General features: G+C 45.6%; 1 protein-coding gene across 2 annotated transcripts in view; it reads right to left on the bottom strand.

Moving 5' to 3' along the window:
* Positions 1–291: 291 nt before the first annotated feature.
* The window catches only part of LOC128767978 (teashirt homolog 1-like), a 32,877-nt gene continuing 17,609 nt past the window's right edge, over positions 292–15,559 (bottom strand). For both annotated transcript variants that reach the window (XM_053880430.1, XM_053880429.1), the window contains exon 3: positions 292–5,129. In XM_053880430.1, the coding sequence (XP_053736405.1) occupies positions 1,591–5,129 (3,539 nt within the window). In that variant the 3' untranslated portion in view covers positions 292–1,590. The remainder of the gene's footprint in view (positions 5,130–15,559) is intronic.

Raw genomic sequence — 15,559 nt, 5'->3', positions numbered from 1 at the left:
AGAAGACAGAGGATAGCACACTGCAGTGACTAATATAACGCCGCTCTTTTGAGGCAGGCTCTCCGAGGGCCAGTCACAAGCCTAGCATGGGTTACTTGCAGCACAATAGGACCCCTCACAAGCTTATCAACCCTGTCATCACGCAGTAACCATCAGCGGCATGATGTGGCTCAGTCATCAGTTTCAAGTATGACACCAGTGAGGAGCCATCGAAGGTAGCTCGCTGCTGCTGCTGCAAAAGCATGAATCCACACTCAAGGAGCCAAAATAATAAACACACAACCACAGATATTTGACTGTTAACAACTGCTTTGGGGTTTATTTTACAATTGAGAAAGAAATTAACAAACTATTGTTGCTAAAAAGTCTTTTTTGTTTTTTTGTACAATATGTTCGATAAAACATTGAAATGTATAGTCATTGTGCATCGCTTATTTTCCACAACATCTCATGCATCAAATCGGATGCAAGTATAATTAAAATCATTTCTGTAAACCAAGCCAAAGAAGCTAAATTTCCCATTTCTTTAAAAAAGGACATTTTGTAGTTCTACAGCATATATCTATGTACACCATCTGTTTTTACGTTTTAATCATTTTTGTATATAAAAAGAATGACAATATAAAAGTTAGAGAATGCACACACCTTAAGATAGAAAGAATGACAAGCTGTTTCTCGAGATATGTCTCATGGAGTATTGACATGTCACTGGTAACAATTTACATGTAACAAACTGTTACTCATACAGTTGAAGAAAGAGACAAAAAGAGAGCTTACCAAACCATACAACTGGGAAATTGATATAAGGTGATACTTCACGACATGGAAAGATTTGGAGCAAACTTGCATACTGATGGCCATTTATTTTTACTGATTGACTCATAACCAGAAGCAGCATTTCAGTTTTTTTTTTTTTCTTGTGTGTGTTTTTTTTCTTCTTCACCAAATGTTCACACAATCTTTTTCTTGAGGACGTTGACAGATTTTGTGAGCAGGCCATTCATCATCAACACATTGCGATGACAGGAACCCAAACCATGGCGGGAAAATGATCATCCACAATCTCAACCTGCTCGATTCCGACAAATGCTGCGCGTTTTCTCTTTACAATGCAAAATTCAACGGTCTAAGGTGCTACTTCAGTCCTTCAGGATCTTACCTTATTTTAGTGTATACATTAAATTTTTATTTTCTTCAAATCAAGTACTATACAGCCCCCCCCCCGCCCCCATTCTGTTTCCACATTTACCATTGAAGCAGTAGTTGTATTTTGACATGAGAAGATTAAAACCGTGTGTTTAATCTTGAGTCATTAAAATACATGCACAGATCAGACAAATAGAATATAAATATATTACAAAATAACCGTAAAAAAAAAAAAAAAAAACTTGGCAAAACAAACAAATTAACATGAAAAGACATGGTCCAGTCAGGCAGTTATCACAACAAAAAAAATAAAAATAAGACTGATTTTCATTTTCTGGTGGCTCAGTTCGGCCCAGTGCAGTAACTGTGAACAGTCATATTAGTGCAATGAAATTCTAGTCAGTTCCACAGATGTCTGTCTCTAAGCTCAGCAAGAGACCCTGCTCAAACCTTTTCTAGCTTGTCTAGCTTCTCCAGTTTCTCTAAAGCTGTGACAAACACCAGGTGGTCCTCCGGAGACTTGCCGTGGGTCTTACTGAGGTGCAGTTTCACTGCGTGTTTGCTGACGAATGTCCGATTGCAGAGTCTGCACTGGTACACAGAGCCTATGTCGTCCTCCGGTGTGGTCAAGGCTGACAGAGGGCTGCCGAATGTCATTTTGTCTGTGATCACCTTTGAGACAGCCTGCTGCTCCCGTAGGTGCTCAGCTGACAGTTTGGACAGGTCCTTCAAGCTGAAGCCCAGGTGAGACTCCAGGTGGCTAATGTAGGAGGAGGGAGTCCTGAACTGCGAGGCACAGTCGCCACAGAGAAAAACAGGCTGGCATGAGTCCATGTTTTTGAGAAACTTAGTGCCCCCAGTCCGTCTCAGCTGGTACTTGACGTTCGCCAGCCAGTGTGATATGGTCGTCATTGAGAGGCCAGTGAACTTACAGATGTGGACCCTTTCCTGAGGGCCCAAGTCAGTCATAGCATAGCGCCCTTCCGGGGTCTCCCTCAGGCTGGACGCGAACTGGGCCTGAAGTATGAGGAGGTGCTGCGGATTCCAATTTGACTGCCTCCCTTTCCTCTTTTGCACTGGGGACATGTCATCTAGGGCGTCTTCAAACGCACTTCCATCTGCGTCGGACTTTTCTGAAATTGAGGACGGCGTGGAGGACTTGGGAGTGAGTCGCCCAGTGAGGTTCTTGACCATATCAGAAATATCCATCAACGCATTTTCTCTCAAAGGCGACGAAACCGCGTCGCTGAGGGAAATGAGGGGCTTGTTGCCATTGACGCCGTTGTTGGTCAGGAGAACATTGCTACCGTTGTTACTGTTGTTATTGCACACTGACTTGTTTTTACTCAGGTCAATGGGCTGGTCATTGTTGTCATACAACTGGAAGTGGTTTGTGGACTCGGTCTGCTTGCCTTGAGGGGCTGAATTAAAAGTGGTCTTATCCATCATGCTGTTGCTAATCTTGTACAGCATTGACAGGGGGTCTGCAGCTGGGTTTACTGGTTTGGAGGCCTTGCCGAGATGTGTGTTCATGATTGACTGGAGAGCACTTAGCGGGTTGACGAAAGGAATTTCCGGTGAATGATCAGTGATGATGCCAAGACTGTTGCCGTTAGTTACTGGGGATTGGCGAGCTTCAGAGCCGTTCTTTGCGTGGTTATTGTGGACGTCGACGAGGCTTTCTTTTGGCTCTTTCTTGCAGGTCACTTCTGAGTCCACACTGCCCGGACTGCTACTCCTCATACCAGACTGTTTACATACAGAGAGTTCATTCGGGGAGGCGAGTTGCTCTTTCTGCTCCCTCAACACAGGGGAGGGCGATTTTACCAATGACGGAGCCCGGCATCGCTCCATGCCTACAATCTTCTCTTCCTTTTCTTTCTTCACCGTGGCAGTTTTCCCTGTGACTTTCTCCACTAGCTCCTCCATGGCAGTGACATTGCTTCTGAGGGGCGTAGGGGAGGACGGGCTGCGCGGGGAATGGATGACAGAGTTGGGGTCAGTCACGAGGCCTCTGATTCCGCTGTTGAACATAGGCTGCATCTGGACACTCTGAATGGTTGAGGGTAAGACAGTAGCGGAGCTCTTCATAGCACCTTGTAGCTGGTAAGCCGCGTGTATACTAGGATATCCCCCCCATGTGGGCGTACCTGTCTGAGCCTTGCTTATGGCACTAGAAACTGTGTTCTCAAGGGATTTAAGGATATCTAAACCCTCTTTGGGTGTTTCTTCTAAATCTTCTTCTCGAAGATATTTATATGATGTAGTGTCAGTCTCTGATTTTTCACCAGGCTCGTCTTTTTCCTCTTTGATTTTCTTCTCAGCAGGTTCACTGTTTTCAACTTTCTCTTCCTCACTTGCTTCCCTCTTGTCCTCAGAGCTAGAGGAGAGGGCAGGAGATACAGGTTGTGATTTAACAGTACTTGGGACGGGGAGCCTGGTCGTAGTGGGTGGCAATGGTATAGATTGAATCTTCTCCTCTACGACTGGATCGAATACCAGCTGCTTGCCTTTTTTGGATGCAGAATTTGTGACCTTCAAAAAGTGGCCCGTAACCATCATGTGAGCAGTGAGTTGTTGAAGTGTATCATGCGAGCTACCACACTCCATGCACTTAAGGATCTGAGCTTTACGCGCTTCGAACTGCCACGTATAGCTGGCGCCATTTTGATAGCCGTAGCGGTTGTTTGCCGTCACGTAGGGGTTAGCCACTGCTTTTGTGTCCTTGCCAACATCCCCTAGAGAGACACAGCCGCCACCACTGCCAGCATGGATGGATTCTGGAGAACACGGCGAAATGATCGAATCTTGGATCGCTCGTTTTTTAGCTGAAGTGGGAACCAGTTTGGTGGCCAAGGCCGGCACCGGTTCTTTGAGAGGCACTTTCTGATAATGCTTGGTCTTGATCATATGGACACTGAGATCTTGCAGAGATTCAAATGAGTGGCCGCAATACATGCACTTGAGCACCTTTTGGGCATCCTCTTTTCCTTCCATTTCCATGAGCGAGCGCTTACGGGGCTTGGACCAGCGTTTGCCCTGATCCTCATCTTTGTCCTTGTTATCATCTCGATAGTGGCCAGTCTCGTTCATGTGGACTGTCAACCCAACCAAGGTGTCATAAGCAGCACTGCAGTCTTTGCAGCGAAACTTGCTGGCACCAGTGAATACAGAACCATACAGCTTATTGTTTTGCCTGTAGAGCTGCACCGTGCTGAAGAGACTGGGCTCCGGTAATAGATGGTAGGGTGTCTGCTGAAGAGTCTTGGCAAGTGCTGCCTGGTGCCAGTCATATGCGACCCCACCACCGTTGCTTGCCGCACCACTGCTACTTCCACTGCTGCTGGTTGCCCCATGGCCTCCAACAGAGCTTGCTGGTGTACCATTAGTATTGCCACTGGCACTGCCTGTGTGATTGACAGCGGTGCTCGAGCTCCTTCCATTGTGATGAGTGTTTGCCATGCTGACAGCGCTGCTCTTGTTGGTGGCCGTCGTCGTCGTTGTTGAGGAGGCCGGGGCAGTAGAGACAGGTTCGGGAGTGGTGAGGGCACTACTTGCACTGCCAGTGGTGGCAGGCTTAGATTTCATGATGTCCATTGTGATGCTGGACCAAGAGGCATCTGAGATGAGGTTTGCATAGACGGCTTTCATCTGAGCCAGGCTATCCTGGAGAGAAAGGCCATTATTCGGACGGAAGGGTAGTGTAGGGCCTTCCCTCTCCTGACCATCCCTGGAGGAGGTGCTCTTGAAGTCTGTAAGTCGATCACTGGCATCGCTGAGCGGGGAGCCGTACCCGGCGTCCGGGTTGGTGCCATTGCTGAGCGGAGAGTCTCTGTAGCTCGGTAGCTGGCCCCCTTCGAAATCGTCCTCTTCGTCGTTGCACATAAACTCATTATCCTGACCGTCTAATGAGAGGCCATCATCCTGAAGGTGCTCTTCCTCATTGTGGGTGCCTGCTTTGAGTTCATCCTCAGGCATGTAAGCTGTAACAGACAAGAAGAGGAAGCGAGGGGTCAGAACGATGATTCGAGTAACACAGAATGAAGTGCACCCCAAAAACTAAAGTTAGTACTTCAGTTTGACACTAAATATCAGGTGTTCAGGGACAGCAGTGGGCAGAACAGGAATTACATCACCTCCACAAACTTCATTCAAAAAAACAATAGGTAAAAACGAGCATGCATCAGGAAGCCTGCCATCCCATTTTCCAATCTAAAGACGTTCAATTCAAGCTAAAACTTCAACGCTTCTTCTTCTCCAAACCTATTTAAGTGGAGAAATTTTCCCCTACACCCACTAGCTAGTTAGGCTATTATCTGACTTTTCTTTATCAGGGTATAACTAAAACTTTTTTTTGCCTTGTACTGTACAAGGAATATAGTCTGGGTGGTGAGAATGTAAATGAAGGGGATGCAAGGCCCAAGTGTGACCCTTTGTTTGTGTAAACATCAGCCGTAACAAGGAAAGACAGAGGCTGGTTCAGGGAGGGAAATGTGAATGAATAGTGTGTGTGTAGGCGAAAACAAAAAGTGAGCAGGAGTTAGCGAGTTTGGTGGGCGGGAAGTGAGGTGTTCGTGAAAAGAGGGAAAGAAAAGAGAGTGAGGTAGGCAGGGAGACAGGAAAGACAGCCCCCTAGCTTCTTCCTTTATCTCCTTCCTGCATGGTGAGATGTGTGTCCTAGATGCCAGTATCAGTCTTTCCTGATGAAACAGATGTGCTGTCAGCTTCAAACGGCACGCTAACCTGTCATATCATAATCTAAGTGGACATAATACCTGATATATATACACTGGCACCATTTACTGCCGCCTGAAAGGAGATGGGTGGAGGAGGTGGGGGAGGTTAGCAGCTGCAGAATGCACTGTGACTATGTGATGATGTGCATGTGAGTTCCTGGGTAAGAGCGCATGCTGGAGCCGCCTTCCGATGCTGACGTTCCAAACCCGCTGCTGCTCTTACACATTTGCCAGCCCTAAAAGTTAACCTGCAGCCGCCAACTATAATAGCGCACGTAAAGGAAGTCTGAATTTGCTGTGAGCTCCTGATACACCCTTCTCTAAATGAGCAACTTACTCCCCCAACGCCTGACAGGATTTCAGTGAAATGAGAGCACTACAGGAGAACCTGGCTGCGCTTCAATCCCACTGACAGACTGAGACCGAGACAGTTTCTAAAACTCCTGAAAATCCCTAACACAGCAGATTAGCATTATGTGATGTACTCTCTACAACACATCTGCAGAGTGTCTTCTGTTACTTCTCCCTTGCTACACCGCTTCCAGAACGAAGGTATCAATACATATCATGTCATTTAATACACAAAGCAAGGCTATACATTCCCCACATGCCCACGCTGAGAGGGCAAACATACAGTAGGAATTACCTATCTGAGTCATACACAGTAAGTGCAGCCAAAAACAGACAGAAAACGCTAAACCCCGATACTTGGCAGCGCATATTACACACACACACACACACACTTTGAGATAGCAGAAGGAATGAGAAACAGCGAAAATATCCTTGGATGAGTGACAAAACACAGACTGCAGCAGGGAGGGGCTTCGAGCGACGAGCAGGTCGCCAGGGAACCCTTTGACGATCCCTGTCAATCAATGCCTGTCCTGCCATGTTGTCATGGAAACAACAAAGACGGAGATATCAAAAGTGCACAGACAAAAGACTGGCAGAGACAGACATCTGTAAAAATCACAGGCAGACAGCGGGCTGTTTCACAAACCATAAATCTAAGTAAGCGATCGGGCAGCTGAGTAGCTGATCATGTGGCAAGATCTTGAAATCCACATGAATTGATCAAACTATGTGGCAATTGGGAAAAAAATAGTGACTGGGAAACAGAGTGTTGCGGCCTAATTCGGATGAAACACCTGCAAAAGTAAATGTTAACCAGCGATCAGTCGACTCATGCGAAGCAACACCAGCATTAAGGGGCAGGATCGGGATGGGAAACCGTCCCTGGCGGTTTGGTTTGTCGAGTGGGTGATGGTTGTGAGCAGGGCCATCTGCACTGGCGCCAAAACGCTTGTCACTTTTGCTCGCAGACGCGCCGCCATCAAGGAGACAGGCGGCAGTGTGGCCAGGATGCCGCCACAGACTCACTGTCACAAACAGCCACGATCAAGCCCGCTACCAGCCACACTGTATCACTCCAACACACACCGCTGCAGGAGGCATTAGCATACCGCCGCATGTCACTAATGTATAATAAGGATGCGCACAACACACTGAATGAAGAACAACCGGGCTGTCTGGTGTGTGCGGTCTGCACCTTTTCATTTCATCATAAAGATATTCCACGTTTGCTAGACAATGTTTAGAAAAAGGATGGTGAAATAGAGTCGCTAAACCGCCACACTTTGTGCCACTGGTCAACAGTTTTTCTAATCCTCATTCTGAGAAACGGCTCAGATTGGAGTTATTTAAATAACAAAACATGGGATCCAGTCTCTGTGTCTCGCCCGAACACAACAGAGCACGACCCAGATATGCTTAATACTTTCTCTCACACACTATTTTGACATTTGGTATGACTTGATTTTTGTAAATGATACCAATACATCCAGCGTGCACTTCATCGCTCTGGAATTCAGCAAACACTTCAGTCTTATTCAAAACTTTGCGATCAAGTGCCGCAATTCCCATTTGTTTTTTTTTGTTTTTTTTATCTTTTCTTTCGCCTTTCTCCCTCTTTTCTGCGAGACTGTTGGTTGTTAAATCAATAACACTCTCTGTCAGGCTTGCAGAGCTTCACCATTTGGCCGCTGTCAAAGCCAAACAAACCAGATAAGAAAGGCAGAAAGGCGATGAAACGAGAAGGGGAAAAAGAAGGGGATGAAACCAGTCAGCCTCCACCGCCACGGCCCCATCTCCCCAGTATCCCTTCTTCTATTTATTTACACACATTTCTTTATTTATTTGATGTGAGTTTGGGAAGAGGGCGCAATCACGACAGTCATTTGCGGCACTAATGTCCAATCACAGGCCCCTTCAATCTTGTGATTTAGGCAGTGCTGGAGTGGATCATCCGTGGCAGAGAACGCTCGGTAGGAGGGGGGGGAAATGGGGTGGCAGAGGCCGTTTAGGCTGCCCCCTAATAGGAAACTGGCAGTCTTATTCCTTCCCCAGATTCTGTTTGTCACCCTGCTCTCCATTACGTGCCTCTCAAGTCTGATGGCTTTGGACAGGAGCTGATCAAAAAGCCATCGCTTGACCTACACGCTGTGGCAGAACAAGCCTTACGCATTGGAGAGGGGGAGAGAGGGAGATGAGTTAGGAGGAGGAGGAGGTTTGTACGTCTGCGTCTGTGCAGATAGACAAGAGCGTAGCGGTGAGGAGTGCGGACAGAGGAGGGGCAAGGAGGGAGGAGGGTGATCACTCTTGGACCAGGACAAGGGGGCTGTAAATAAAATGACATTATTATTTCCTCTGTCCCGTCATGTAGAAAAGCCAATTATGGTAATGCAGCTGCCGGCGTGTCAGAGGGAATGCTGGGATGTGCTTCTCATGAAGCCACTAACATGAGAGCAATGCCCCGATCAGAAACAGGGCCACTGTTTGACAAGGGACTACAGGTATTAGACGAGAGGAGGAAGAAGAGTCCCTTCTTTCCGCGATCGCTCTAACCGCGCATTTGTTTCCAGCAAATTCAGTCAACAATTCCGAAAGAGAGAGTGATGTACGAGTGAAGAGGGACAAGCTGGGTTCAGGGATCAGCTTTCACTAAAGACCCATAAGCTTGCTCAGCTACTTCAGTGGAACTCAATAAAAAAACATGATAGAGGATCCCAAATCTACCTGAAAAGTTCAGGAGTTCATGAATTATAACATGTCACACCTCGAAATTTGATGAGATGAATTATGCAGAGGCGACAGCGCTCGAGCCGGATATTGAGGCTGAAGTCGATCATTTACTATAAAAGCTAATTCGCTCCCATCACCAGCCGCTCCTCGCGTCCCATTCTGAAAAATCTGAAGAAGGCGGCTCTCCCTTCTTCAGAGACAAACCAAAAAAATATACAACAACAACCCTGCTACCTTCCTGATTTGGACCCCCTCCCAGCTTTCCTTTCAATCTTTCTCATTGCTCTCATGCTCATATGAGCCCCTCCCAAGCGGAATAATGGGAGCATATGGCCAAGGCAGCACCTACAGGGCCTTAAATAACTGCTGCAGCATTCCAGCTTGCTGTACCAATTCATCTCCCACCCTTCCTTCCCTCCCATTTCAAAGCACATCTCGTGTGAGTTGCACTCAGCAGATACCAGTGGATGCGTCACGTTCTCCAGATACGCCGGCCCATAATGGATTGACGCATGAAGTGGTGACACTGTGAATAAGTGCGGGACAAACCAGCTAAGATTCCGTTTCCACTTCTTTCCTCACGCTTATCTTCCTGACTTCAGTGCACCAAACAATTGTGGCTGGTGACACAATTAATGGAACAGTATTTCAAATATAATTACATTATTATTGTGTTTGTTATAAAGTCACATCTGTTGCTATGCGTGTGAAGCAAATTTTTAAACTTAAAAAGATAATTCACATAAATACAGTCGTATTTTTGCAGGGCAACATTAGTGAACGACTAGAATCTTTATTATTCGTGCGAAAATAAAAAGTATATTTATTGTACAGTGAATAAGTCCAGGCAACAGGAATTCATACTTACTTTAGGCTCTTGTAGGCCACCAAAAACTTATTGGCAGACCTGTTTTGGCCCACAGGCCTCGGGTTTGACATTGAATGGCCTTGAAGAATGCTATCTATTTCAACATCAACAACATTTTGAAATTATGATGCACACTGTCCATGAGAAAAGCTATTGGATGAGATTGCTGTGAAGTAATGCTGCTACTAAAATTAGAAAAAGGGGGATGAGCCTCGTGTCGATCAGCTGATATGGGTCAGGCTCTGAAATGCTCCCGTGACAACACTGGCCCTCACCTTCCACGATGAATCTATACACTGTCTGAGCAAAGAATATTGCGGTTAACATTGTGTACACGCAGGTGCACAGGGGGCCAGGTTTGTGTGTGTTTAAGTGAGAGTGAGTGAGTGCGAAAGGTACTTCTGTTTTATTTATAGAGCCAGTGCTATTTATACCAAACTCAAAGATCAGTTCAGAGAAGCAGCTCGTGGGCCAGAGCCAATATCACTTCCATTACTGTGCAAAACACACTCACAAACAAGATCGGCCCAACTATGTCACACAGGCACGCAACAACAGGGGTATTTACAGTATTACCAGCTGTGCCTAAGTTTGTGGGAGCGGGGGGCGCTACACTGACTGAGTGTTCTTCACGGAGTACAGAAGGCTTTAACATGCGGAGGGATCAATACAGAGAACCAGCGCCAATCGATTGCAATTCATCTGGCCTTTTTTTTTTTCTTTTAATTTTCATTCTCACCCACTTATATCGGAGCTTCAGCCGCCGTCCAGTGAGGCGGCGCATTAATAAACATACATGCATGCACAACAACCAGGCAACCCGACGACGACTGCCTCCTCTGTGCAAGTGCAAGTTCAATAAAAACCCATATGGAATTTTTTTTTTTTTTTTCATTGAGCATATCAGCCCATCCTCTGCATAACAAGGCCTGTATAATTAAACCATAAATTTCAGAGCGCTCCTTTAATTACCACAGACAATGTCAGGAGGCAGCAGAGTAAACAAATGGCTTTGAAGTGAGCAAGAAAGAAAAAACGGTTCGACACAGCGATGGAGAAGCTGTTCATTTTGGTGAGGGTGTTGTTGCACTTGAAAAGAATGAAATGTTCAAAAGCGCATGGGTGTACGAGGCAGGGGGAGCGGGGGGGGTACAGTATGTATTTCTTCCTTCCCACCATTTCTAAGAAAGCTTTTGAGAGATGCAGGAGCGAGGAGAGAAGTAATCTGTGTTTTAGTGTCAGAGCAAGACAAATTTGAATATCTGGAGGAGAGCAGTAAACTTCTGCAGACTAATGAAGTACTCCGGAATGTTTGTGTACTTCAGCTATGTGTTTGCCTTAGTGACGAGCAACACATTTATTTTCTCTGCCGTATTAGTAATCAGTCATCTGTGTGTTATCCATAACTGGGTTATGAGGTCATATTTTCATGGTGGGGGAGTTGCTCACCACCATTTTAGCCAGCAATGACTGGGAGGTTCGAGACGTCAAACTCATCTTTGCGCTGTGCTTTTGCATAAAATTAGTAGATAGTTGCGGAGCTGCATGAGGCGACGCATAAACAGATCAGTAGTGAATTTACTATGAACAGATGACAGTGAATTGGTTGTGTAACTAAACACTGTTAATTATTATTAAAAAATCTGACGAAAAAAGAGAATGTGGATTGGAAAATACTGAAATATTGAAGTTATATTAGACTGACTTAAGCAGGAGAAACATTCAAATGATATATCCCAGGAATTACAGTCCAATATCTACTGTGGTTTCACTTTCTGACAATGGTAAACTATACCAGAGGTGGGCAAACTGGTACTCAAAGTGCCAGGGTGGTGCAGGTTTTTGTTCCCACCGATGAAGCCCATGCTGTTTAACCAATATGGTGTCAGCAGAAACAAGCAACACCAGACTGACAACCAGATGATTACAGTGCTAAGACACCTGAATGGTGAAAAGCGGGCCTCTTCATTGGTTGGAACAACAGCCTGAACCCACTGCGGCCCTGTGTGGAACAGTTTGCCCACCCCTGAACTGAACACTTCCCTTCAGTGTAAACATGTTAAACAACAGTGAAACAGCAAAAACAGCCAAAGTCAAAGTGGCAGTGTCACTGGATGGAGATCTATTCATGTGACAACTTTTCCACTGGTTAAATATAATACACAAGCTTGATATGTGAAACACGTACAGGACACGTTTTGCCACTTGATTCTGACTTAAGACACAACACACACAGCGATTTCACATGTGTGTGTGTGAGTATTGTGTGCATGCTATAGGTCAATGTCACGGCACAAGGCAGCTTCCAAGCAGCTAAGCTAATTACACAAGTACCCCGAAGGCCACTTAGCGCAGGTTAGTTCATTAACAAACAGATTAATTGAGAGGTCCTAATCTTTGCCCCGAAATGCAATGACAAGTGCGAACTGGTGCCAATTAGGGTGGGACGGGAAGCGACGCAGTTGAGTTTACAGATCCGTCAGCGCTCACTTATAAGTCACAGAGTCACCAGGAAACATTTGAAGTTTCATGATCAACATCTTAATGTTCATTTATTGACATGAACAGCTTGGGTAAACCTCAGAAAGGGCTCTACTAATAGGCTGAGCAGCTACTGGGTAACCAACTGTAAGGAAGTAAAAAAATAACCATGAATTTTCGGTCTTTTAATGTAGTCTCTTTTTGCGTGTTGGTCGTCTCGCTCCACTGAGCATCCCGCAAACTATTCAGTGTCATTTATATAACAATAGGAAAACAAAAAGTCGATTGTGGGAACAGTACGGTGGGCTCCAGTTTTACCGCAGCGCATGTGTGTGTGTTCGATGTGACATGTCTCCTGTCTGCTCCACCGTGAATGGATTCTATAGATTGTGAAACCTGAAACTGCTTCCACACAATGGCCTGTGCTGGATTACAGCGACAAAATGGAGAGAAATAGGCCCCTGAGCAGGGATCGCAACCAGCACCCATCTGTTCCACTATCACCTGCCAATAGGAAATCAGACCACGCTCGACTATTTTAGACTCAAAGACACAACAGCGCTTTCAATCTTGTCATTTGAAATCTGCCGACATCAGTTCATCATCCCACCCCCCACACATACACCTGTACCTTTAAAGCCACCCACCCCCCCTTAAATAGAGACACACCTGGCCTCTTTCAACCTTTGACCTCACTATCAGCCGAGTGCGCCTTCTTCCTACTTCCCTCGATCCTCTCTCTTCACCAGCTGCCTTTTAAATCCTGGCATCAGAATGGACCACTTCACCTGTGCACACACCAGGACCAGCACATTTATAAACGTGCGGACCCACTCCCAAAACACACACGAGCATTAAGCCTGCACTCACACACATGACAAGACAACAGCCAGCAGCAGCTGCTTCATCTCCTAGCAACGGCTAGCCTGATACATGACCCAACGATGGATAATTACCGTAAATCACCACAGCTCACACACTCACAAACAGAGCAATGGGAGTGGAAGAGAGTGAGGGAAGAAAGGGAGAGGGCTGCCACTGGTCATGTGTGGGCTAAAACACCTCCATGGAGAGCTTGAATTTGCCGCACAAATTCCCTTTCGCTCATGAACTCCGGAGCGAGTAAGACAATGGAACCTGAATGCGAGACACGGCAGGCCCCGCCTCCAGATCACACGGACGCCGATCAAATCCGAAACATAATCATGAATATTATCACGTTCGATCACCATAACATCAGACGTGAGTGCAGTGTTGGGATGTTGCTACGCTCTAACTTTTCCCAACAGTTAGGTCTCAACTCTGGAGGACTCTCCCCTGCTTCCCCTTCACTCCCGCCCTCTCCGAGCGAGTCCTGGCTGCTGCAGACATCTGATCTGGCTGGCTTGTGATAGATTGACAGGTAATGAGGAGGTTGAAGGGGCGTCGGAGACAGGAGCAGGTGTTCAGCACAGTCTTTTTGGCCAGCGTTAAGCTGCCATGTCCTTCACGACTGCTACTTCCTCCAGCGCTCACTCAATTCTTACGTTCCCCCCCTTCCCCCTGCTTAAGAGAAGAGGACTATGCAGTCCATCACACCGTGACACAATTGGACACAAGCTGTCTTTACATGGGGAAAAGTGCAAGGAAATAAATACGAAAAAAAAAAAAAATGGTGCGCTGAGGAAGACTTGGTCTTGATCAGTCAAACTGTGTCGACTCATTTGGAGAGGAGACGACACATACAGGATTTAAAGCAGCGGTTATTGGTGTCGATTTAGCTTCGTCAGGTTAAAAAGATTTCAGGTTATGCCTTTCTGCTCAGAATGTATCCCAGACGGCTAAGAAATCCCATAAAAAAGCATCATCTATCCCCAAAGTGAATTATTTTAGATTTAACAGCTCTTAAGGGGATGCAGGTATCATTGCTGGATTTACGCAGGTAAGTTTGTTATTAAATCCCGACACACACTGACACACATTCACATTCACCTGCTGTAGTCGAGCAGAAATCCTGGATCATATCAGATTAGCAGCCAATAACAGTAAACTTGTCTCCCTCGAAACCCGCCTCTGCCTGAGTCACTCTACAATTGCACTTGTTTTAGTCCTGCTGACAAAGCACACCTACTGTACGGCAGCAAGAGAAGAGGGCAGAGCACGGAGCAAGGTCATAACCAGAAAGACTTGATTGTCTCTACGCAGATTTGTTTCATGGCTAATTGTCATGTAACTGTTGCCGATAAATTAGATGATATATTCTGTATTTTGCAGAAATTAGAAACTTTCGCTGTTTAACAAGTCAATCTCCGAGTCAAAGACTCATTCATTCAATTTCTTTTCATGCCTTATTTACTCAATAAAGGGTTTATGCCGTATATAAACCAGTGTGGGGCAAATGAGAGTCGCCACCCCATCCGAAAAATGATGTCTTTTTAAAGACGAAATCTCACAACACATCATCATGGTGGACATGTATGTGGCAGTCTTCGCAGTGTTATTCGCAGAGTAACCGAAAGAAATATCATAAGACTGAAGTCAGTTACTCACAAAACTCAAGTTGTGCATTCAGGCCGGACATATGAAAAGACAGAGCGTCACCAATTCAGTAAATGACTGAAATAAGTTCCTTGTTGTGTTCCGAGCCATTATTTTTGGGTGGTGCAGTGGCTACGCCACAGTTTGAGAAAATCCTGACGCAAACCCTGCAATGGTCACAGTGTGTATGAACATAACAAAGTTAGAAAGTCATAGGACCACATCAATATTTCACCATGCTTTCTTTCATGTATTCACCACATGACCAGGTAAAGTCTAGTCATAAATAAATGCCACTGGATCTATATTAAGCTTCATGGTTGCTAACAACAGAAAGCTAAAATTAGCACGAAATGATACATGGTTACTGTATCGATATAGAGGCCAGAATAGTCAGGATTTTAGCATTGCAAAATCGCAGATTCCAATTCCCCCTCTTGCATGCATGCAAAACTAGGGCAGCAGCAAACACCACTTTCGCTCTTGGTCTACAATGTACCGCTAAGTCCAGCCAACCATGGCTAACCTCAGACTTTCTCCGCCCTGTTGTACTATGACGATGCTGTTTTACTGAAAAAAAAAACTTTTGTGGAAATGGCTCGACTGTTTGTGTACACATTGAAGAGAGGTAAATCATAAAACAATATTGTATAAAAGGAATGTGAATTTATTACACATTTTAATTATATTACCGCTTTATCTGCTTTCTTAACTTGTGCAACGCATTTTT

The sequence above is a fragment of the Synchiropus splendidus genome, chromosome 12 (genome assembly GCF_027744825.2).
Source record: "Synchiropus splendidus isolate RoL2022-P1 chromosome 12, RoL_Sspl_1.0, whole genome shotgun sequence".
Lineage (NCBI taxonomy): Eukaryota > Metazoa > Chordata > Actinopteri > Syngnathiformes > Callionymidae > Synchiropus > Synchiropus splendidus.
The sequence above is the reverse complement of the archived record's forward strand: the minus strand, read 5'-3'. Positions and strand labels throughout refer to the sequence as shown.